The 18,368-nt window shown below is 37.8% G+C and overlaps 2 protein-coding genes across 6 annotated transcripts; both read left to right on the forward strand.

Moving 5' to 3' along the window:
- The first annotated feature begins 337 nt into the window (after positions 1-337).
- On the forward strand, positions 338-9,861 carry LOC122306070 (protein PHOSPHATE STARVATION RESPONSE 1-like). 4 transcript variants are annotated; one of them, XM_043118435.1, is made up of 10 exons: positions 359-597; positions 689-738; positions 2,258-2,295; positions 2,385-3,029; positions 3,154-3,364; positions 3,451-3,527; positions 4,145-4,184; positions 7,019-7,076; positions 7,994-8,063; positions 9,125-9,861. In XM_043118435.1, the coding sequence occupies exons 4-10, from the start codon at positions 2,391-2,393 to the stop codon at positions 9,479-9,481; spliced, it is 1,452 nt and encodes a 483-aa protein (XP_042974369.1). In that variant the 5' UTR covers positions 359-597; positions 689-738; positions 2,258-2,295; positions 2,385-2,390; the 3' UTR covers positions 9,482-9,861. The 4 variants fall into 4 exon arrangements, with proteins under 4 accessions (XP_042974370.1, XP_042974369.1, XP_042974367.1 ...); XM_043118436.1 differs by lacking the exon at positions 2,258-2,295 and having other exon boundaries at positions 338-597; positions 9,004-9,139; XM_043118433.1 differs by lacking the exon at positions 2,258-2,295 and having other exon boundaries at positions 360-597.
- A 79-nt stretch (positions 9,862-9,940) lies between these two features.
- On the forward strand, positions 9,941-16,824 carry LOC122306069 (cellulose synthase A catalytic subunit 4 [UDP-forming]-like). Of its 2 annotated transcripts, XM_043118432.1 has the most exons (14): positions 9,941-10,073; positions 11,125-11,380; positions 11,465-11,563; positions 11,668-11,875; positions 12,027-12,145; positions 12,580-12,637; positions 12,747-12,897; positions 13,021-13,633; positions 13,740-13,877; positions 14,194-14,319; positions 14,416-14,628; positions 14,752-15,264; positions 15,507-15,857; positions 16,013-16,824. In XM_043118432.1, exons 3-14 carry the CDS (start codon positions 11,474-11,476, stop codon positions 16,592-16,594), a joined length of 3,162 nt encoding a protein of 1,053 aa, XP_042974366.1. In that variant the 5' UTR covers positions 9,941-10,073; positions 11,125-11,380; positions 11,465-11,473; the 3' UTR covers positions 16,595-16,824. The 2 variants fall into 2 exon arrangements, with proteins under 2 accessions (XP_042974366.1, XP_042974365.1); XM_043118431.1 differs by lacking the exons at positions 9,941-10,073; positions 11,125-11,380 and having other exon boundaries at positions 11,401-11,563.
- The last annotated feature ends 1,544 nt before the right edge of the window (positions 16,825-18,368 follow it).

Here is an 18,368-nt window from a genome sequence, read left to right on the forward strand (position 1 = left end):
TTTTTTTTTTTTTGAATAATTTTACAGACAGTCGTAAAATATATAAATATTACATAATTATTTAAAAAAAATAAAATTAAAAATTAAAAAATTAATTTTTTTATATTAATTTTTTTAAAAAAAATTACACAATATTTACATAATTATGATTATAAATATTATTATTTTTTTATCTTGACAATAGTTTTTAAGTGGAAAAAGGATGGCAAGGAGAATGATAATAATATCATAATACAAACGGCGAGCCCTAAGACCCCGGTGCACTCTTGCGGATATTTTTCTCCACTCACCAATCAAGTACTTCCAAGTGTAGCCCCGCAGCACATGAGCTGAACTATTCCCTTACACTATTTCACACGCGATATTAAGGCGCGTGGAAATTCACTGTTCCTTATAATGCAAAGTGGCCACAGAGAGGGGCGAAGCGCATTCGTCACCCACCGTTCACTTCCTTGGGCACGCCGGTGACGGTATCCAAAACACTCGTCTTCGTATTCAGCCTAGTCTCCATTGACCTGGGCCCAAGTTATTTTCTTTGAATCCATTCTAAGCCTTTTAAGCTCCGAATTCCCGAGCTTCTTATGAGGTTTTAGCCAGGTAAGAATTCGGTAAATACCCGCTTGATAATTTCGTTCAATTTGCGTTCTTTTGATCAAATTTGAAGGTCATGTTGGCTTTTTTCGTGCAGTTTGGGATAACCGTATTCAATTTTTGTTGTTTTTTCAATCCGTATCGAGGGTGAGTTTGATCGTTCATTTTCATTTGTATTTGATGTTGGCTGTTTTTTGGTGGATAATGTTTTGTTACTTCTGTTTGGTAATGGGATTGACTTTCACGATGGCTTACGTGGCTTGTTTTTGGTGGATTCGTTACTCATGTGCTATTGTATTTGATTAGGGAGCTAGTTCCCACTTTTTGTTGGTTTTTTGGGGAAGTGTCTTAATGATAGCTTGTGATAGAGATAGAGTGTCGTCCTATATGAAGTAAATGTGAAAACTTTTACTTAGTGGAACCCGTATGTATTTGTGTATGATAGTTAAGAAGTGACTCTAGGTGAGGTCGAATTTTTTATTTTTTTTAATTGGCACCGGGTATCCAAGAAAAAAATTCCGACTAATCCTGGGGATGAACAGGCCCTCGGCAAGTGCACCTCGGTTAATTCAAAAAGAAGTTCCCCTAATCCGATGGTCCCTAGAAACTGTTTGCACTCAAGCGAACTCGAACCTTAGACCTAGAAGGAGCATACCACAAAGATCAAAGCCTTTACCACTTGAGCCAACCGTTAGGAGTTGAATATTTGACTAGATATTATGTTTGGACAACCACAAATTTATGAATTAGGGTGTCTTTGTTGATATTAGAGGGGTATACTCAGTTTTTTTTTTTTTTTTTTGGTACTAGTGCTTTAACGATTATTCATAATGTGAACTTCTGGTCAGATATGGTTGGGAAGTAATGACATCATAGGCTTTTGCTCTTAGTTTAGTGTTAGTGAACAGGATGTAAAAGCATATTAAAGCTTTAATGAGACCCGACTGAATGAGAAAGCAATGAGGAAAGAGGTATTTAGGTCGGCTAACTTCTCTGACATTCTTGGCTTTTGAAATGAATCTGTGGATGTCATGAAACAAATGGGGCCTCCTTCCCCATGGACAGGACTCACTCATGTAGCAAACAAGATGGCCTGGAATGGAAAATCATGTGGCGACAGGGTGTTCAAAGCCCAAGCAAGGTGGTAGTGTCCACCTCTTGGGGCCAGAACTGAGAATAAATCTGAATGTTAACATTGGGTGGACCTCCAATAGGCTGAGTTGGAAATGCTTTATTGGACACTGACCCTGACTGATGGCTGATCAGCGCTACCTGGGAAGTGGCTTGGCGTTTGAGAAAAAGGATATTTTGGAAATGGCATTAAAAAATCTAGATTACGTTCTGCTAATTCTTTGGAAATAGTGTTAAAAAAAGGTATTTTATGCGGTGTTTTGAACCCAAGACCTCACACACAAGGGCAATGAGCTCAACCATTGGGCTAGAGCTTATTGTTAATGTGAGTCTATATATTTTATCTGCGCACTTATCAAAAAAAATTTATCTGCGCCAGCAGCCTTTATTAGGTTTCTGGAAAGCTTCTCATCTTCTTCACCAAAAAAACTCTTATTATGGTTTGTCTCCATTTGGTTTGTAGCTTACATTGATATAGTACTTCTTTTTTGCATATGTAAAAATTGAATAAATTTTCCTTGGTGTTGTTGTCAAGAACAAGCATCCAGGGTGCTTTCTGTGGGTTATTAGTAGGTGAGTATTACCATAACAGGGTGGGCCACACAAAATAAGCTGAGATTAATTGTAAATAACTAACACATTCTTCTTATATTTAATTTTAGGACGAAATGGAGGCACGCCCTGCTTTATCAATTCAGAGATCAGGTGCAAAGCAGCTTAGTAACATGGGGATGTCTGGAGCATTGTCATCATCATTTCCAGTCCTTCCAGCCCCTTTGAAAGAGACATTTCCCAAGCTGCCAGACTCGCAACGGGTTTCCATTGAAAGAGAACTTGTGACAAGGCCTCCCACCCATGCACGTCATTTACCCTCTAATAGTGGACTAGTTGGTCACATATTTTCATCATCCCCTGGTCTTTCATCAGATCTTCATTACTCATCTCTTTCACCCCATGAAAAGCATTCAAGAAACTCTCCTTTCATTTCTCAGTCATCAACTAATGGAGCATCTCTGCCATTAACACATAATTCTCATTCAGGATCTCTTCAATCTACAACATCAAGTCATTATGCTAAAGAAAACACTGATTTCTGGCATACTGATCCACTTCCAAGTTTTCTTGATTTTCCTGTAAATACCTCTATTGAGAATGGTCAGGCAGGCAGCAATAGTTGTAATGCTGCCATAGCATCTGAGGAATATAGTAAATGGGCGGACCAGCTAATAATCACTGATGACGATGCTTTGACTTCTAATTGGACTGAGCTTCTTGGTGACACCGGTGTTATGGATTTGGAACGAAAGGTTGGATCTTCATGAGATGTGGTCATTAAATTTCATCCATAAGTACTTATAAAAAAAGTCCATGGGTAAAATAGGTACTTTCTAGCATAATTAATTTCGAAACATTTTGGTCTTGTTTCTTTAGATTGCATACCAGGTGTCCAATTCATCTCCAAATTCTCAACCATATCAGTCTGAAGTTCATATGCAGCTTCCTGCTCCATCTGGAGAAATTGTCCCTATTGCTACCCCTTCTTCCTCAGCAAATAGTGCTCCATCCAAGCCACGCATGCGCTGGACACCAGAACTTCATGAAGCCTTTGTGGAGGCTGTCAATAAACTTGGCGGTAGTGAAAGTACGTAACTCTCATGTCCTCGCCACAGTCATGGCCTAAATTTAAGTAACTTTTTCTTTAGTTGATTTGTTATTCTCATTTTACAGGTGCTACTCCAAAGGGTGTGCTGAAGCTCATGAAAGTTGAAGGATTGACTATCTATCATGTGAAAAGCCATTTGCAGGTATTATGCTTTAGTGCAAGTTTGAGATTGTGGTGGATAATATAGCTTTTAACTTAAGGCTTATAGTTGTTGAGCTTAACTAATAAGCTCTACTATTAAAAAACAATTTATTGTTTGGTAACCATATGTCTAAAGCACTTCCAAGCATGTTACATTTGTTTGGAAACAATATAAAAAATGGCTTTTTGATATAGAAATGACATAAAAGGTCATTTGAAAGTTGTAGTGCCGTGCATGTGATAAGATCAAAGGGCAAAGTTGTAATTATTTAAAAGTTGTATGGATGTTTTCACCCATTGATAGTCTTCTTTAAAATTGGAACTATGTTCCGCATTATCCTGAAAATCACATTTGAAGAAAAGCATCAAAATGGTACTTTTTCTCAAACATACTTTTTAGCTTATTTGAGATTATAAAGTACTTTAATATGTAATACCCAAACAATCTAATTTTATTATTAAAGAGGTTTTAAGATTATTTAAGTACTTTTTAATATCCTTAACGCAACCCCAAATGAGTCATTTTTCCCTTTGCCGTGAGATTAGCCTCTTACTGAAATAATTTGAGTGTATGTTGTATGTGTGTTTAGTTTTAAGATCTTGTTCCATGAACTGCAGAAATATAGGACAGCTAGATACCGACCAGATTCGTCAGAAGGTATGTAACGTGTATACATCTATGTGGGCATGCTTGCATGTGCATACATGCACACTTGTTTCCCTTTTTTTTTTTTTTTTTTTTGTTATATTAATGCTACTGTCATTTACCTAAATGTATCAATTCCTTTCTATTTGAAGTTTTCCTTTGCTGAGAAGAATGTGGGTGGAATGTTATATACCTTACCGTATTGGCTCCTTTCTGATTGAATGTTTTATTTGCTGGGAAGAGGAGTGGTGGGGTGTTTAGCATATATTGTGGCCCCTGTTTATGTCTCCATGGAAATATAAGGGGAGGTTTGGTAATATTTTTCATCTCATCTCATTTCCTTCCCAAATATCACTCAAACACAAACATTTTTAAACTAATCATTACAACTTTTCCAAACTTTCAAACAAAATACAAAAAACAATTCAACTTTTTCAAATACCAAAAAATATATATAATATTAAAAATTATGTTATAATAACGTCCTGTCATTATGCTCCTGCCCTACGTACCACAAAATACAGACAGGAACCATCTTCCACATAGCTATGATTTGTGGAACATCGCCTAGATTTGTCCAACTGGCTAGAAGCTCAACCACAGTGGCATGCATAACCCAAGCTAGCTCTAATCATCTGAATACATCTTCCCATAACATTAGCAACCTCACAATGCAATAGAAGATGATCCATAGTCTCCCCACTATTTTTGCACATACAGTACTAGTCCACTATAATCACTCTACTTTTCCATAAATTATCCATCGTCAAAATCTTACTCAAGGAAGCTGTCCAAGCAAAGAATGCCGCTTTGGGGGTCGCCTTGTTTCTCCATATCCTTCTCTATGGAAAGTGATTGTTTTGCGATTGTGTGAGTGACTGATAGAAGAGCAGAACCGAGAATATACATTTTCCTATAGGTACCCACCACAACATACGAAATCCTCGAGAGCTCAGTTTCATGTAGTACAAGAGTCTAAAGAAATATCCAAAGCTGTCAATTTTCCAATCTTGGGCCACCCTGATAAAGCTCACATTCCATTTGACTAGGTCACCGGCTATCCCCATGAGATCAGCCACTGGAGCCTCCTTCTCACATGTAATCTTGAAAACTGAAGGGAAAGAATCCTTGAGTGCCTTATCTCCACACCATAAGTCGTACCAGAATTTAATTCTAGAGCCATCTCCCAGCACAAGTCTAGTGTGACGAGCAAACCTTCCCCCCCCCCCCCCCCCCTTCTAATATGCTTCCAAACTCCCATTCCACACACCCCATGTACCTCCCTTGTGCTCCACCTCCCCCATAAGCCTTCATACTTTAATCAATCACCAACTTCCATAGAGCTTCTGGTTTCATATTGAATCGCCACAACCATTTTCCAATAAGGGTCCGATTTAAAACCCTTAGGTTTCTAATGCCCAGCCCACCAAGATGAGATTGAGGAGCGTACCTTATCCCATTTAGCCAGATGAAATTTGAATTCATTCCCTAAGCCATTCTAAAGGAATTCACAATGAAGTTTCTCTATATGAGTTGCCACACTCATTGGAATTGGGAATAAAGATAAGAAATAAGTTGGTGGTAGTTTTGACAAGGTCTGCGCAAGGATGACACGCACAAATCGAGAAATGGTCCAAATTTTTTATTTATCAAAAAAAAAGATTTGACAAGGTGCTTTTGATTAAGGTGAGCCTTCCACCTTTCAACAAGTGCAATCTTTTCCAACCTGCCAATTTACGTTCAATCTTCTCAATCATTGTATCCTAGATAGATATAGCCCTTGAAGCAGCCCCTAAAGGAAGTCCAAGGTAACTCGTAGGAAGAGAGGAAACTTTACAGCTGCCGAATGTTGCGAGCATTACCAATTGAAACCAAGTCTGACTTGGCTAAGTTCACTTTCAAGCCGGATACAGCTTCAAAACAGAGTATAAGTGCCCTCAATGCCCGAATCTGGTTTTGTTCAACCTCACAAAAAATCAGAGTATAATTTGCAAACAACAAATGGGAAATGTTAAGGATACCCCTATTAATGTTGCCAACCGAAAAACCAGCCACAAAGCCACTGTTAACCAAGGCATAAATCATTCTATTAAGCACCTCCATGACTATGACAAAAAAGAGTGTAGACAAAAGATCCCCTTGTCTTAGAGACCCTGAGAGCTGTTAAAAAAGCCAAATTGACTGCCATTCACCAAAACTGAGAACTTCGCCATGAATAGACACCACCGGATCCACGATCACCATCTTTCTTCAAATCCACACCTCTCCAACAAGTAAAGTAGGAAACCTCAATTGACGTGATAGGCCTTCTCCATATCCAACTTGCATAAGATCTGCTGATTCCTTGATTTTAATCTACTATCAATGCATTCATTGGCAATGAGAACCGAGTCCAAAATTTGTCTACCCTTACTCTTGTACACCCCATTCACAAGATTAATGGGTCGATAATCCTTCACCTCTGATGCCCCAATCATCGTGGGAATAATCACAATAAAAGTGGCATTGACGCTTTTCTCAAATTTCCCAACCGAATCCCAATCAAAGTGGCTTTGAATTATCTTAGCCATAATCCCAATCAAAGGTTGGTTTCTCCATTGCTTTTCCCCTAGATATTAAAAGGTTCCTCTCTCCATTATTTTGTGTGAGTAGCAGATGTTGACTTCACTCAATGAAGGCAGTCCCTTTGATGTAGCATGAACTAGAAACAGTTTCTTTCTAATCTGTCTTGGCTTAGCTGTTCCTCTTCACAGATTTTCATCTTGGCATAGAGATGTTGACTTTTTTTTATATACAAGTTAGATAAAAAGAATTTAAGACAGTGGGTTGTTGGATTCAATTTGCAGGATCCTCTGAGAAGAAATTGACTACATTTGAAGAGTTGTCGTCTCTTGACCTGAAAACGTAAGTCAACTAATTACTAACACCTGGACAATTCCTATTGAATCATGTGGTGTGTTACATTTATTCTTTGGCTTGCAGGAGTACACAATGTTTTCCTGTTTGTGGAGTTTATTGCGACATGTTCTGTACACAATGGGTCACTATGTATTGCTTATCCTGTTTCCAGATGGATGACTTGACTTTGGCCTCTTTTTTATAAGTACAAGGAAACTGATGGTGTTAGGAAGTTTCTAATTATATGGGATACTGCAATGGTATAGCTTGGAAAATCCACTTTTATAGGAACTTTTTATGATAATTTTACTAAAAGAGAAAAGCATAAATACCTCTTTTTTATGAATTGGGTGGACTTGAAAATTGTTTTGGCTCCAAATCTTTTTACGAATTCTATTAGTACTGTTCTTATAATTGGATATACATTTCATACAAATTCACAGTCTGCTTTAAGTTGTATAATCAATAAGCTCTTGTGTATTTTCTTCAGCAACTCTAGTATCCATGGAGGGGGAAGGTTGTTAGTCCAATTTTACCAGCCAGCTGTGCATTTTTAAAGACTGAAGCCTGCAAAACCAGAACTTTGCATATAAGTTTTATTGCAACTTTTGCCCCTTGAACATGTATTGTGCTGTCACTGTTTCCAGCCAATTACAATTTTCATGCTCTGCCAAAATTGATGGTAGATCAAACTACCTAAAGCACGGTACCGGCCTTACCAAAAAAAAAAACAAGATAAAAGGAGAGGCCAAAGGGTTAAGATTATAGGCTAGAAACACTTTTCTAAATGATGATCCAGTAAGCCTAGTTTTAGATAATCCAAGCTCATGCATGCTTCAGCTTATGATCTCTCGTATTATTTGCTGATTTATCATGATGGATATATATTTTTTTCTGTGAACGTCATTTTGTTTGGATAACAGGGGTATCAAGATTACTGAAGCTCTGAGAATGCAGATGGAAGTTCAGAAGAGGCTTCATGAACAACTTGAGGTATGAATTCTTTCTGGAGAAAGGAATTTCCTTTCACTTTATTGGAAATCTGGTTAGGTCAGCTTTACTCTGTCATTGCAGCCCTTCGTCACACAGTGAAATAAGCAAAATATGATATGAGAAACCTTATCCAGCAATTCTAACTCTTGGTTATGATTAACATGGGTTTGGGCATGAAAGCTTTCTGGGCTTTGATGCATACCATCTGTGTGTGTGTGACATGTATGTTTCTTCTATGTCTCTCTCTTTTCTATTACATGTATACAGAAAATAACCACCTAAGAAAAGTCCAAGTCACATTTAGGCTTATATTCTAAAACAATTAGTCAAGGTTATGATTGGAGTCCATTGGAATCGCTGTAAAACACAAGAATTTCTCCTTCTCAGACAATATGGGATCCAACTCACCTCGCATATATACTCATTTTGGGTATTATAACCAATTCACTATTGGTTGAGGATTGGCTTTGATACCATTTGTAATGATGCATGAAAGCCCAAACCTTTTCAAGTTTTATACTCCAAATAAACTAGTCAATGTTCCAATTGGAACTGAATGGAACCTAAACCGCAATCCCTCTCAAACATTGTGGGATCCCACTGGGTAAGAAATACTTTTCCTACTACTTCCAACATGATTCATAGGATTTATTGTTGACCATGGGTGATGGGAGGGATGGAAGATCGATTTCTTCCACTTTTTATCAGCTTGAATGTTTAATGTTGGAACTGGGTGATGCTGATTTACTTGAACATGGAAGCATAGGGCTAAATAGGTTTTTTAGACATTTGGTTTCAGTTCACTATCGAGTTGGGAATTTTTACTGCTTGATGCTATACTTTTGATGGCTTGATTTTTATGCGTTTTTAAATCATTGGCAAAACATAATAGTGTGCTTGTGACTTGGCAAAACATAATGTTATGCTTCAAATATTTCAGGCCGTCCAAGTGTGTGAACATGTGTATCAAGACTGCCCTTTTTCACATTTCATACTCTCTTGCTGGGTTGCTGTATCTGTAATTATGGTGGTGTGTAATACTATCTTTGACCTATGAGCAGATTCAAAGAAATCTACAGTTGCGAATTGAAGAACAAGGAAAGTACCTCCAAATGATGTTTGAGAAGCAATGCAAGTCTGGTATTGACAAGCTGAAGGCATCAGCATCCACTCTGGAGAACTCTCCTTCCCCATCTTTGGATGTCCCAGTTTCCCCTGCCAAAAGTGAACCGGAAGCCTCCCAGGTAGACCATGGTAATACAGTGTATGATCCAGTCAATGCCAACTCCGGGTTGGAAGAAACCTCGCGGGAGCTGGGTGTGAAGCAAAAGGCACCTGTAGCAGAGTCTCCTCAGAATTTTGAGCCAGATGCTTGTGAAACTAGTTCCCAACCCTCAAAGCGTCCAAAAACTGATTAATAAACCATATCGTCTGCCAAATCAGTATTGGACTGACAAAACCATACTGATTAATGGAATATCTTATTCTTGGAGTTAAGACAAACAAAGCTGACTGATGGATAGATTGGTCCTCTGGTTCTGTGATCATATTCTCAAAAGACAATTTGCAGATGCAGTAACAAATTTTAGTCAAGAATTTGATGATAATGTTCTTCAACCTTCTAATTTGTACGATCTTTTGAGTTAAGCAAGGATGAAGATGCATTAGGAACTTTTGCTCAGAACCCTGTTGATTATATCTCCATCGAACGCTATTTGTAGTAAAAATCCAATATCCTCAATATTAACCTATGAATAATCATGTTACTGCCAATAGTACACAAACCATTTATGATTTTTATCATGGCATTCGTTGGATGTGGATTTACGCTAAACATCATTCCCTAGCCTCTTATTCCCAGATGATTTTTATCTTTTTCCCGATTTAGATAGCGATCTCGTCAGAAAAACAGTGTGGCTTTAGCATGGATCGATGGCATACAAAGTTACAAACCAGGCTTCCCATCCAAGCAATAAGCAGGTGGATTTGTGCAAAAAACGCCAGCTTTTTGTAAGTTGAATTCTATCAACCCACCCACTTTAAGAATGTATTTGTTGCGGCTCAATACAATAAAATCATTGCATATTTGGAGTCAATTGGCAGCTTCATTTATCATCCAGTTCTTTCAAGAGAAATTTGGGTTATTGGAGAAGCAGGCTGTTACACGTAGCTGTCAAGAATTTTAATGTCCTCTGCATTTCATAGAATCGTAATGAAATTTGGGTTATTAAAGAATGTAGTATATATGTTGGCAAATGTTGAAATCCTTAATCGAATTGAGTATTGAATGTTCAAGCTTGGCTTGTTCAATTTTTATTTGAACACGAACTATCTATGCATGAGTTCATCGGCCTACTTTTTTTTTTTTTTTTTGTTTACTATTAATTCATTCGTTTATAAATAAATTTGATTAATTTTTTATTTCTTTTTTCAATAAAATAGAAGTTACTAACGACATCCTATATATTTTCATAAATTAATATAAATACGTAATTTATTAATTTAAAAACTATATATGCAGTAATTTTTATGTACTCTATTAATAAGATTGGTTGTATCATTTTTTATAATATAAAATAATTATTTTGATTAATCACATCAGTAAAATGCACAAAAAATATACAAAAATAACTGTATATAATTGTTACAAGCTCTTTTAATTCTTCTTTAAGTATTGTACACTTCCCAGAAAATGAAAATTGTGTAACATTTTTTACAACGACAACCTGCGATGCCAGTTATTCTAGAAGGAAATTAATTACATCGAACAATGTTCAATTAATTATTACAGTTGACATGCAATGATAAAACGAGGAAAACGTGCAAGATCATGTTTTTTTTTTCTTTTGCTATCAAGCAGATTAATTATATGGCTTTTCATCAATTTTCCAATATTTTATCTTTTGCTTTTTCATTACGACTGTGTATAGTTTTTTTATTTTTTATTTATTTTTTTGCTATTATTTTTGCTTTTTATTTTTGTCATTTTAGAGTTTTCTTTTATGTTTTTATTTTCTCAGCTGAGAAAATATGATTATTATATGGTTGCTGGTTTGTGCAGGCGAGAGAAGCGCCAGGCTTAAAACTCCCTTGGAGACCAAGCTAAGCTATATATGCACAGTTGAGAGAGTCAGAAGACAAGCAAGCAAGCAAGCAAAAACGAAGCCCATCGCTCCCACCAATCGGTCGGTAACGTCTCTTAGACTCAAACACAGAGACTTCCCAACTTCCAGTTGGTAGAGACGACTCAACTCACACTCCAGCACCTCCAGCTCATATTATTTTGCTCTCCCCCGCACATTTCTTCCCTATTATAAGTACATGACCTTTCATTTTTCTCCTCTCGCCACCTTTCAATCCTCCACAGCCTTATTCTAATTCTCTCATCACTTGTTTGCTAGCCAAGTGCCATGGCCGCCAACTCCATGGCTGGCCAAGTTGCTGGTTCTCACAGTACCCTTCATGAAGTACTCCATTATGGTTTGAATGGTGCGGACGAGGTACGTAGTTTCTTTCCTCTTCATCTCTTAACCTGTTTTTCCAAAAAAAAAAAATCAATTGCTCTGAAAGCTTTTTTCTCACAAATGTACGTACTTCATGGCAGCAAGACCGCCGGCCTCCAACTCGTCAGTACTCTGTCTTGAAAATTTGTCGGGTTTGTGGCGATGAGATTGGATACAAGGAAAATGGTGAGTTGTTTGTAGCGTGTCATGAATGCGGGTTCCCAGTTTGTCGGCCTTGTTATGACTACGAGAGGAGTAATGGGAACCAGAGCTGTCCTCAGTGCAACACCCGCTATAAGCGCCATAAAGGTTAGTTAATTGAGTTCTCTCTTTCACTCTCGTTTTTTACTGTATGTATATATATATACATACATACATACATACATACAATACATACATCAGGATTTTTATGAAAATGTGACATTCAACACATGACGTTTTCTGATATTTCTCTCTCCAGGATGTCCTAGAGTTGCTGGAGACGAGGAAAACTACAATGATGCAGACGATTTTGAGGATGAGTTTCAGATTAAGAATGGTCGTGATGACACCGATAGGCAACATGTCATCAACCATTCGGTAATTCCGGAAAAATATTAATATATCAACTTCATATGTTGGTGTAAATCAGATTCTAAGCCATCCTTCCAATGCATGGAGAGAATAGAACTTCCACCAACGTACTTGCATGATCATCTCTAGCAATTTATCATGCTGCAGAAGAAAACTGGGCCAAAACTTCTACCGTTTAAAACTTTCCTCGATCATTTAATTTTGATTTCATCATGTACGTATACATCAAACGGCAAGATGAAAACGCATATTTCCTAAATAAACTATGTAAGCTTTTGTAATTTAAAAGAAAAAGGGTTGAAAGAAGCTTTTTCTCTTGATGAAGTAGATTTTCGAGAAGAAATGTTTTTATAAGCTGACTGATCATGATCAGTACTATATGGTGGACATTCTATGGAATTCTGACAGTAGGAAAGGACTTAAGGTCGTGACTTTTGCAGGAAAATGGAAATTACAATCACCAGCAGCGGCATTCTAATGGTTCTATTGCAGGAAGTGGTAAGAGATCTTTAAACTAGTTTTCTTCGCAAGGGGCTTAGTTGTTCCTTTCTTTCATTTATTGATCTATATATTTTTTGAATATTGGTGGCGGATGGGGCATGTATAGTTGCTGGTAAGGATTTTGAAGGAGAGAAAGAGGTGTTCAGTAATGCAGAATGGAAAGAAAGAGTAGAGAAGTGGAAAGTCAGGCAAGAAAAGAGAGGTTTAGTAAGCAAAGATGATGGAAATAATGATCAAGGAGATGACGATGACTACCTGTAAGTGTTCTTTCTTTTCGATCCACTCCCTTCAACAACAAAGCCATTCGTGATCAAATGCACAAAGCCATGCTTTTACTTTTGGGGACAATGTACAAACAACGCCACTTTCCTTTTTTGCAGTTTGGCTGAAGCCAGGCAACCATTGTGGAGAAAAATACCAATCCCCTCCAGCAAAATCAGTCCATATCGCATAGTCATTGTTCTCCGGCTCATCGTTCTTGGTTTCTTCCTCCGCTTCCGAATCTTAACTCCAGCATATGATGCTTATCCCTTGTGGCTCATCTCTGTAATTTGCGAGATATGGTTTGCATTCTCTTGGATACTCGATCAATTCCCGAAATGGTATCCCATCACCCGAGAAACTTACTTGGACCGCTTGTCCATGAGGTTTGAGCGTGAGGGAGAACCAAACCGTTTAGCCCCAGTTGATGTCTTTGTCAGTACCGTTGACCCTCTGAAGGAACCACCAATCATAACTGCGAACACTGTTCTTTCCATCCTGTCTGTTGATTACCCTGTTGATAAGGTGAGCTGTTATGTATCGGACGATGGTGCATCAATGCTGCTTTTCGATGCACTTTCAGAAACTGCCGAGTTTGCGAGAAGATGGGTGCCATTTTGCAAGAAATTTAGTATTGAGCCAAGGGTCCCAGAGTTCTACTTCTCTGAGAAGATGGACTACTTGAAAGACAAGGTGCTGCCCAGCTTTGTAAAGGAGCGCAGAGCCATGAAAGTAAGTGAACAGATTTTACGGGAAAAAACCTTCTTTGTTTAGCTTTCCTGCAACGATTCCCCAGCAATAAAAGGAGGTTTAAGTGAGTCACTGTGTTGTATTGCAGAGAGAGTACGAAGAATTCAAAGTAAGGATTAATGCGTTGGTGGCTAAGGCTCAGAAAAAACCAGAAGAAGGATGGGTGATGCAAGACGGTACCCCTTGGCCAGGAAACAACACCCGTGACCATCCGGGCATGATTCAGGTTTGGCAAGATCATCCCTACTTTGTTTTCCTCAGACAACCTATATATATGTCATTTGACCCCAAATTGACATTTAGCTTCTGTTTGGTTCTCGGGAAGACTATGGATAGGAAAAATAAAACGAATGAGCTTCCGTTTCTGGTGACTTTGCTGGCTCCTTTTTTTTAACCACCAATTCCTCATTATTTTCAACAGTCAAACATTTATGCTAGTTAACTAGAGAGAATATATCTGTTGCCCGAAAGAAAAAATTCTCAAGGTTGTTTAGGTTGAGTCGCTGTTAAAACTGCTTGTGGGAATCATACTTACTTTGCAGGTATATCTTGGAAGTGAGGGCGCACTAGATGTGGAAGGTAAGGAATTGCCACGGCTAGTGTATGTTTCACGTGAGAAACGGCCCGGATATCCACACCACAAGAAAGCAGGTGCCATGAATGCCCTGGTGGGTAGCTCTGTTATTCAAGCCGTATTTTGTGTGCGCGCGCAAATTCAACTTCTGCCCATTCTTATTGCTTGTATCGTGTATGTGATCGTATAGGTTCGAGTTTCTGCTGTACTTACCAATGCACCTTTCATGTTGAATCTGGATTGTGACCACTACATCAACAATAGCAAGGCTGTAAGGGAAGCCATGTGCTTTTTGATGGACCCCCAGCTCGGAAAGAAACTCTGCTATGTCCAATTTCCTCAAAGATTTGATGGCATTGATCGTCACGATAGATATGCTAATCGAAACATTGTGTTCTTTGATGTAAGCCATCCAGATCCTTCATATAATCAGTCATCGCAAACTGATTATGATTACTAATGTGAAAAAGAAAGGGAAAAAAACCACAATTTCCTGAATAAAGATTTAAATCTTCTTTGGTTACAGATCAACATGAAAGGCTTAGATGGCATCCAAGGCCCTGTTTATGTTGGCACTGGATGTGTATTCAACAGGCAGGCATTGTACGGCTATGATCCACCGGTGTCTGAGAAGCGGCCAAAGATGACATGTGACTGCTGGCCTTCATGGTGCTGCTGCTGTTGTGGTGGTTCCAGGAAGTCAAAGTCCAAGAGTAAAGGTGAAAGAAGCCTGCTTTGGGGACTCTACAGCAAGAAGAAAAAAATGATGGGGAAGAGCTACATGAAGAAAGGGTTTGAACCTATGTTTGTTCTTGAAGATATTGAAGAAGGGTTTGAAGGGTATGATGAGTTGGAGAAATCATCACTCATGTCACAAAAGAATTTTGAGAAACGGTTCGGACAATCTCCAGTTTTTATTGCTTCCACTCTCATGGAAGATGGTGGCCTTCCTGAAGGGACTAATCAAACTGTGCTTATTAAGGAGGCCATTCATGTTATCAGTTGCGGCTATGATGAGAAAACTGAATGGGGAAAAGAGGTGATTAGTTTCTAACTCCTATAACTAAAAGAGGTGATTAATGTATCTTGAAATAGGAGGGTAACATTGAAAGTGAACTAGTTTAAGAACTAGTTTAAGAACCTCGCTATATTTTGAACTGCTACTTGATCCCATAAAAAGAAAGGATAAAAGTAAAACCAGGATTTTGAAACTCATTACATGATTTAAAAGAGTTCTATCACTCATTTGATGACACAATGACTGGTTCCTTCCAACTGCAGATTGGGTGGATATATGGTTCGGTTACAGAAGATATCTTGACAGGCTTCAAGATGCACTGCAGAGGATGGAAGTCAGTGTACTGCATGCCAAAGAGAGCGGCTTTCAAGGGATCGGCTCCAATTAATCTATCAGATCGTTTACACCAAGTTCTGAGGTGGGCTCTCGGCTCTGTTGAAATTTTCCTTAGTCGCCACTGCCCACTATGGTATGCTTACGGAGGAAAGTTGAAATGGCTGGAGAGACTGGCTTACATTAACACCATTGTTTACCCTTTCACTTCCATCCCTCTGCTTGCCTACTGCACCATTCCGGCCGTCTGTCTTCTAACCGGAAAATTCATCATCCCCACTGTAAGTTATACTAGAAATTTATTTCAGCAATGGCATGTATTAGTTTAAAAAGTTGCATGCTAAAACCTAAATATTTTGAAACCAATTGTTTTTGTTTGTTTTTCTCCCCCCACTTAGTCACACAAGCTCAAAGAGAGATTGTATTCGTTTTGCAGCTGACAAACCTTGCTAGCGTATGGTTCATGGCTCTCTTCCTCTCCATCATAGTAACTGGAGTGCTTGAGCTCAGATGGAGTGGTGTTAGCATCGAGGACTGGTGGCGCAATGAGCAATTCTGGGTGATCGGCGGCGTATCAGCACACCTTTTTGCCGTCTTTCAAGGCCTCCTCAAGGTGCTTGCTGGAGTGGACACCAACTTCACAGTGACATCAAAGGCAGCCGATGATGCTGAGTTTGGGGAGCTCTACCTCTTCAAGTGGACCACCCTTCTCATCCCACCAACCACTCTTATAATCTTGAACATGGTGGGAGTTGTGGCCGGATTTTCCGATGCCATTAACAATGGCTATGGCTCATGGGGTCCATTATTTGGGAAGCTGTTTTTTGCCTTCTGGGTCATTGTTCATCTCTATCCTTTCCTCAAAGGTTTAATGGGAAGGCAAAACAGGACTCCCACCATTGTAGTCCTTTGGTCCATCCTTCTTGCCTCAATTTTCTCACTGATTTGGGTTAGAATTGATCCTTTCTTGCCTAAGCAAACTGGACCAATCCTCAAACAATGTGGAGTGGACTGCTAGACAAGCTCTTGTTTTACCTTTCCCTAGCAGTGATTTCTTATAGTTTTGATGCCACTCTGGTTTCAATCTTCAATTCTTTCTAGGTTTCCAAATTAAGAGACTTTTTGTTGTGCATAGATAGGCATCTAGAGAGTTTTTGCAAGAAATGTACCAATCATGGGGAGAGCCCCTGCCAGCATGCACACTCAAAAATAATAAGAAACATTGAGATTACAAACTCCCTTTTATAATATCTTCTCTGTGTAGTTGTTGAACCCCATGCAATTATTTTTAAAATAAATCATTAGGAGAGAATCCTATTCTAATGCAACATTTTAAGCAAATATAGATTTGGTTATGAAAATTCAGCAATGAAAATGAAAGGAAACTCACCAAGTTAATTCATAAAAAATAAATATGGAGCAGCAAAACGAATAATATCATTTCTTTGATTTAAATTAAGTCATATTTCCCTATCTTTTGAGCTGGGCCGGAGCCCTAAATACCTGTTTATTTGGGCTCTAACAGAAATTTCTGTTATTGGGCTTTTTAGCATGGATTCAGTCCGTCTTACATACCATTTATTATATGGTTCAATTCTCTAAAACTCACTTCACTTCTAAGCCCAATATTTATTTTGAGTTTTGTTAAGTACAATTATTTTTATATATTCTTTATGCTCTTCATTAATATGATTTGTCAAAATAGTTATTTATATTAAAAAAAAATGACACAGTGAATCACATTAATAGAATGTGTAAAAAGTATGTAAAAGTAACTACAAATAGAATTTTTGAAATTGAAAAATGTGGCTTAAATTTATAAAACTTGAAAACTCAAATATTCAACCCAATAATTATTAATCAAAAATTTTATATAAGTCATTTTTACTTACTCTTTTGTACACTCCATTGCTGTGATTGGAAACATATTAAAAAAAATTGACATAACTAATCAAATCAGAAAAGTGCACAATAAATACAAAAAAATAACTTTATCTAACATTACTCGATAGAAAATAACAATAAATAAATAAATAAAATCATTTATTTATGGCTGTGTATATCCTGAACCATCTAATTTTTAATCATGCATGAAAAGAGTCATAACTACAAAAAGAGTTTATAAATTGACATGATTTAATGTAATATGTTAGATTTGATTTATAATATAAGTATCTTTATATATAATTTAAAGTGTCAATCAAATCATATTGATTTGTGAAATTTATTTTTATGAATTTTTTTAGTGGCTAATACATTTCTCTTTCTTTTTTATAAGTTCAAAAAATAATTGAGTAGACATGAAAATAGATTTCAAAACTCATATATCTTTAAATCTCAAAATCGAAAAGATTTCAAAATCTACGAGCAAAAATCCAAAAAAAAAAAAAACAAGATCCTATTGAGAACTCCAACCGAATTCATCATGCAAAGAAAGTCATCTTGTGATTCAATAATAATCTTCAAAACACTCAACACTAACTCATTCTGAAAAAATACAATAACCCAACAAATGATCTTCATCAGAACTAACGCTCGATTACACTACCAGAAGCTCATAAGCCAGAAACTCCTAGGAAAGAGGAACGGCTAGACAGAGAAAGTGAGCGAGAGATCGAATGTGAGAGATTGAGGGAATTCTGGAGAGTGGGAGAGAGAAGAGAAAGAGGAAGAGAGGCTTACCGATCATATAGGCACCAACGGCACGCTGTAGTCAGCTTTGCGTGGGCGCGAGAGAAACAGGGGCGCCAGCGATGGGCGAACTAACTTTAGAGAAAGAGAAAGAGAGTGAG

Source organism: Carya illinoinensis, chromosome 4 (genome assembly GCF_018687715.1).
Source record: "Carya illinoinensis cultivar Pawnee chromosome 4, C.illinoinensisPawnee_v1, whole genome shotgun sequence".
NCBI lineage: Eukaryota > Viridiplantae > Streptophyta > Magnoliopsida > Fagales > Juglandaceae > Carya > Carya illinoinensis.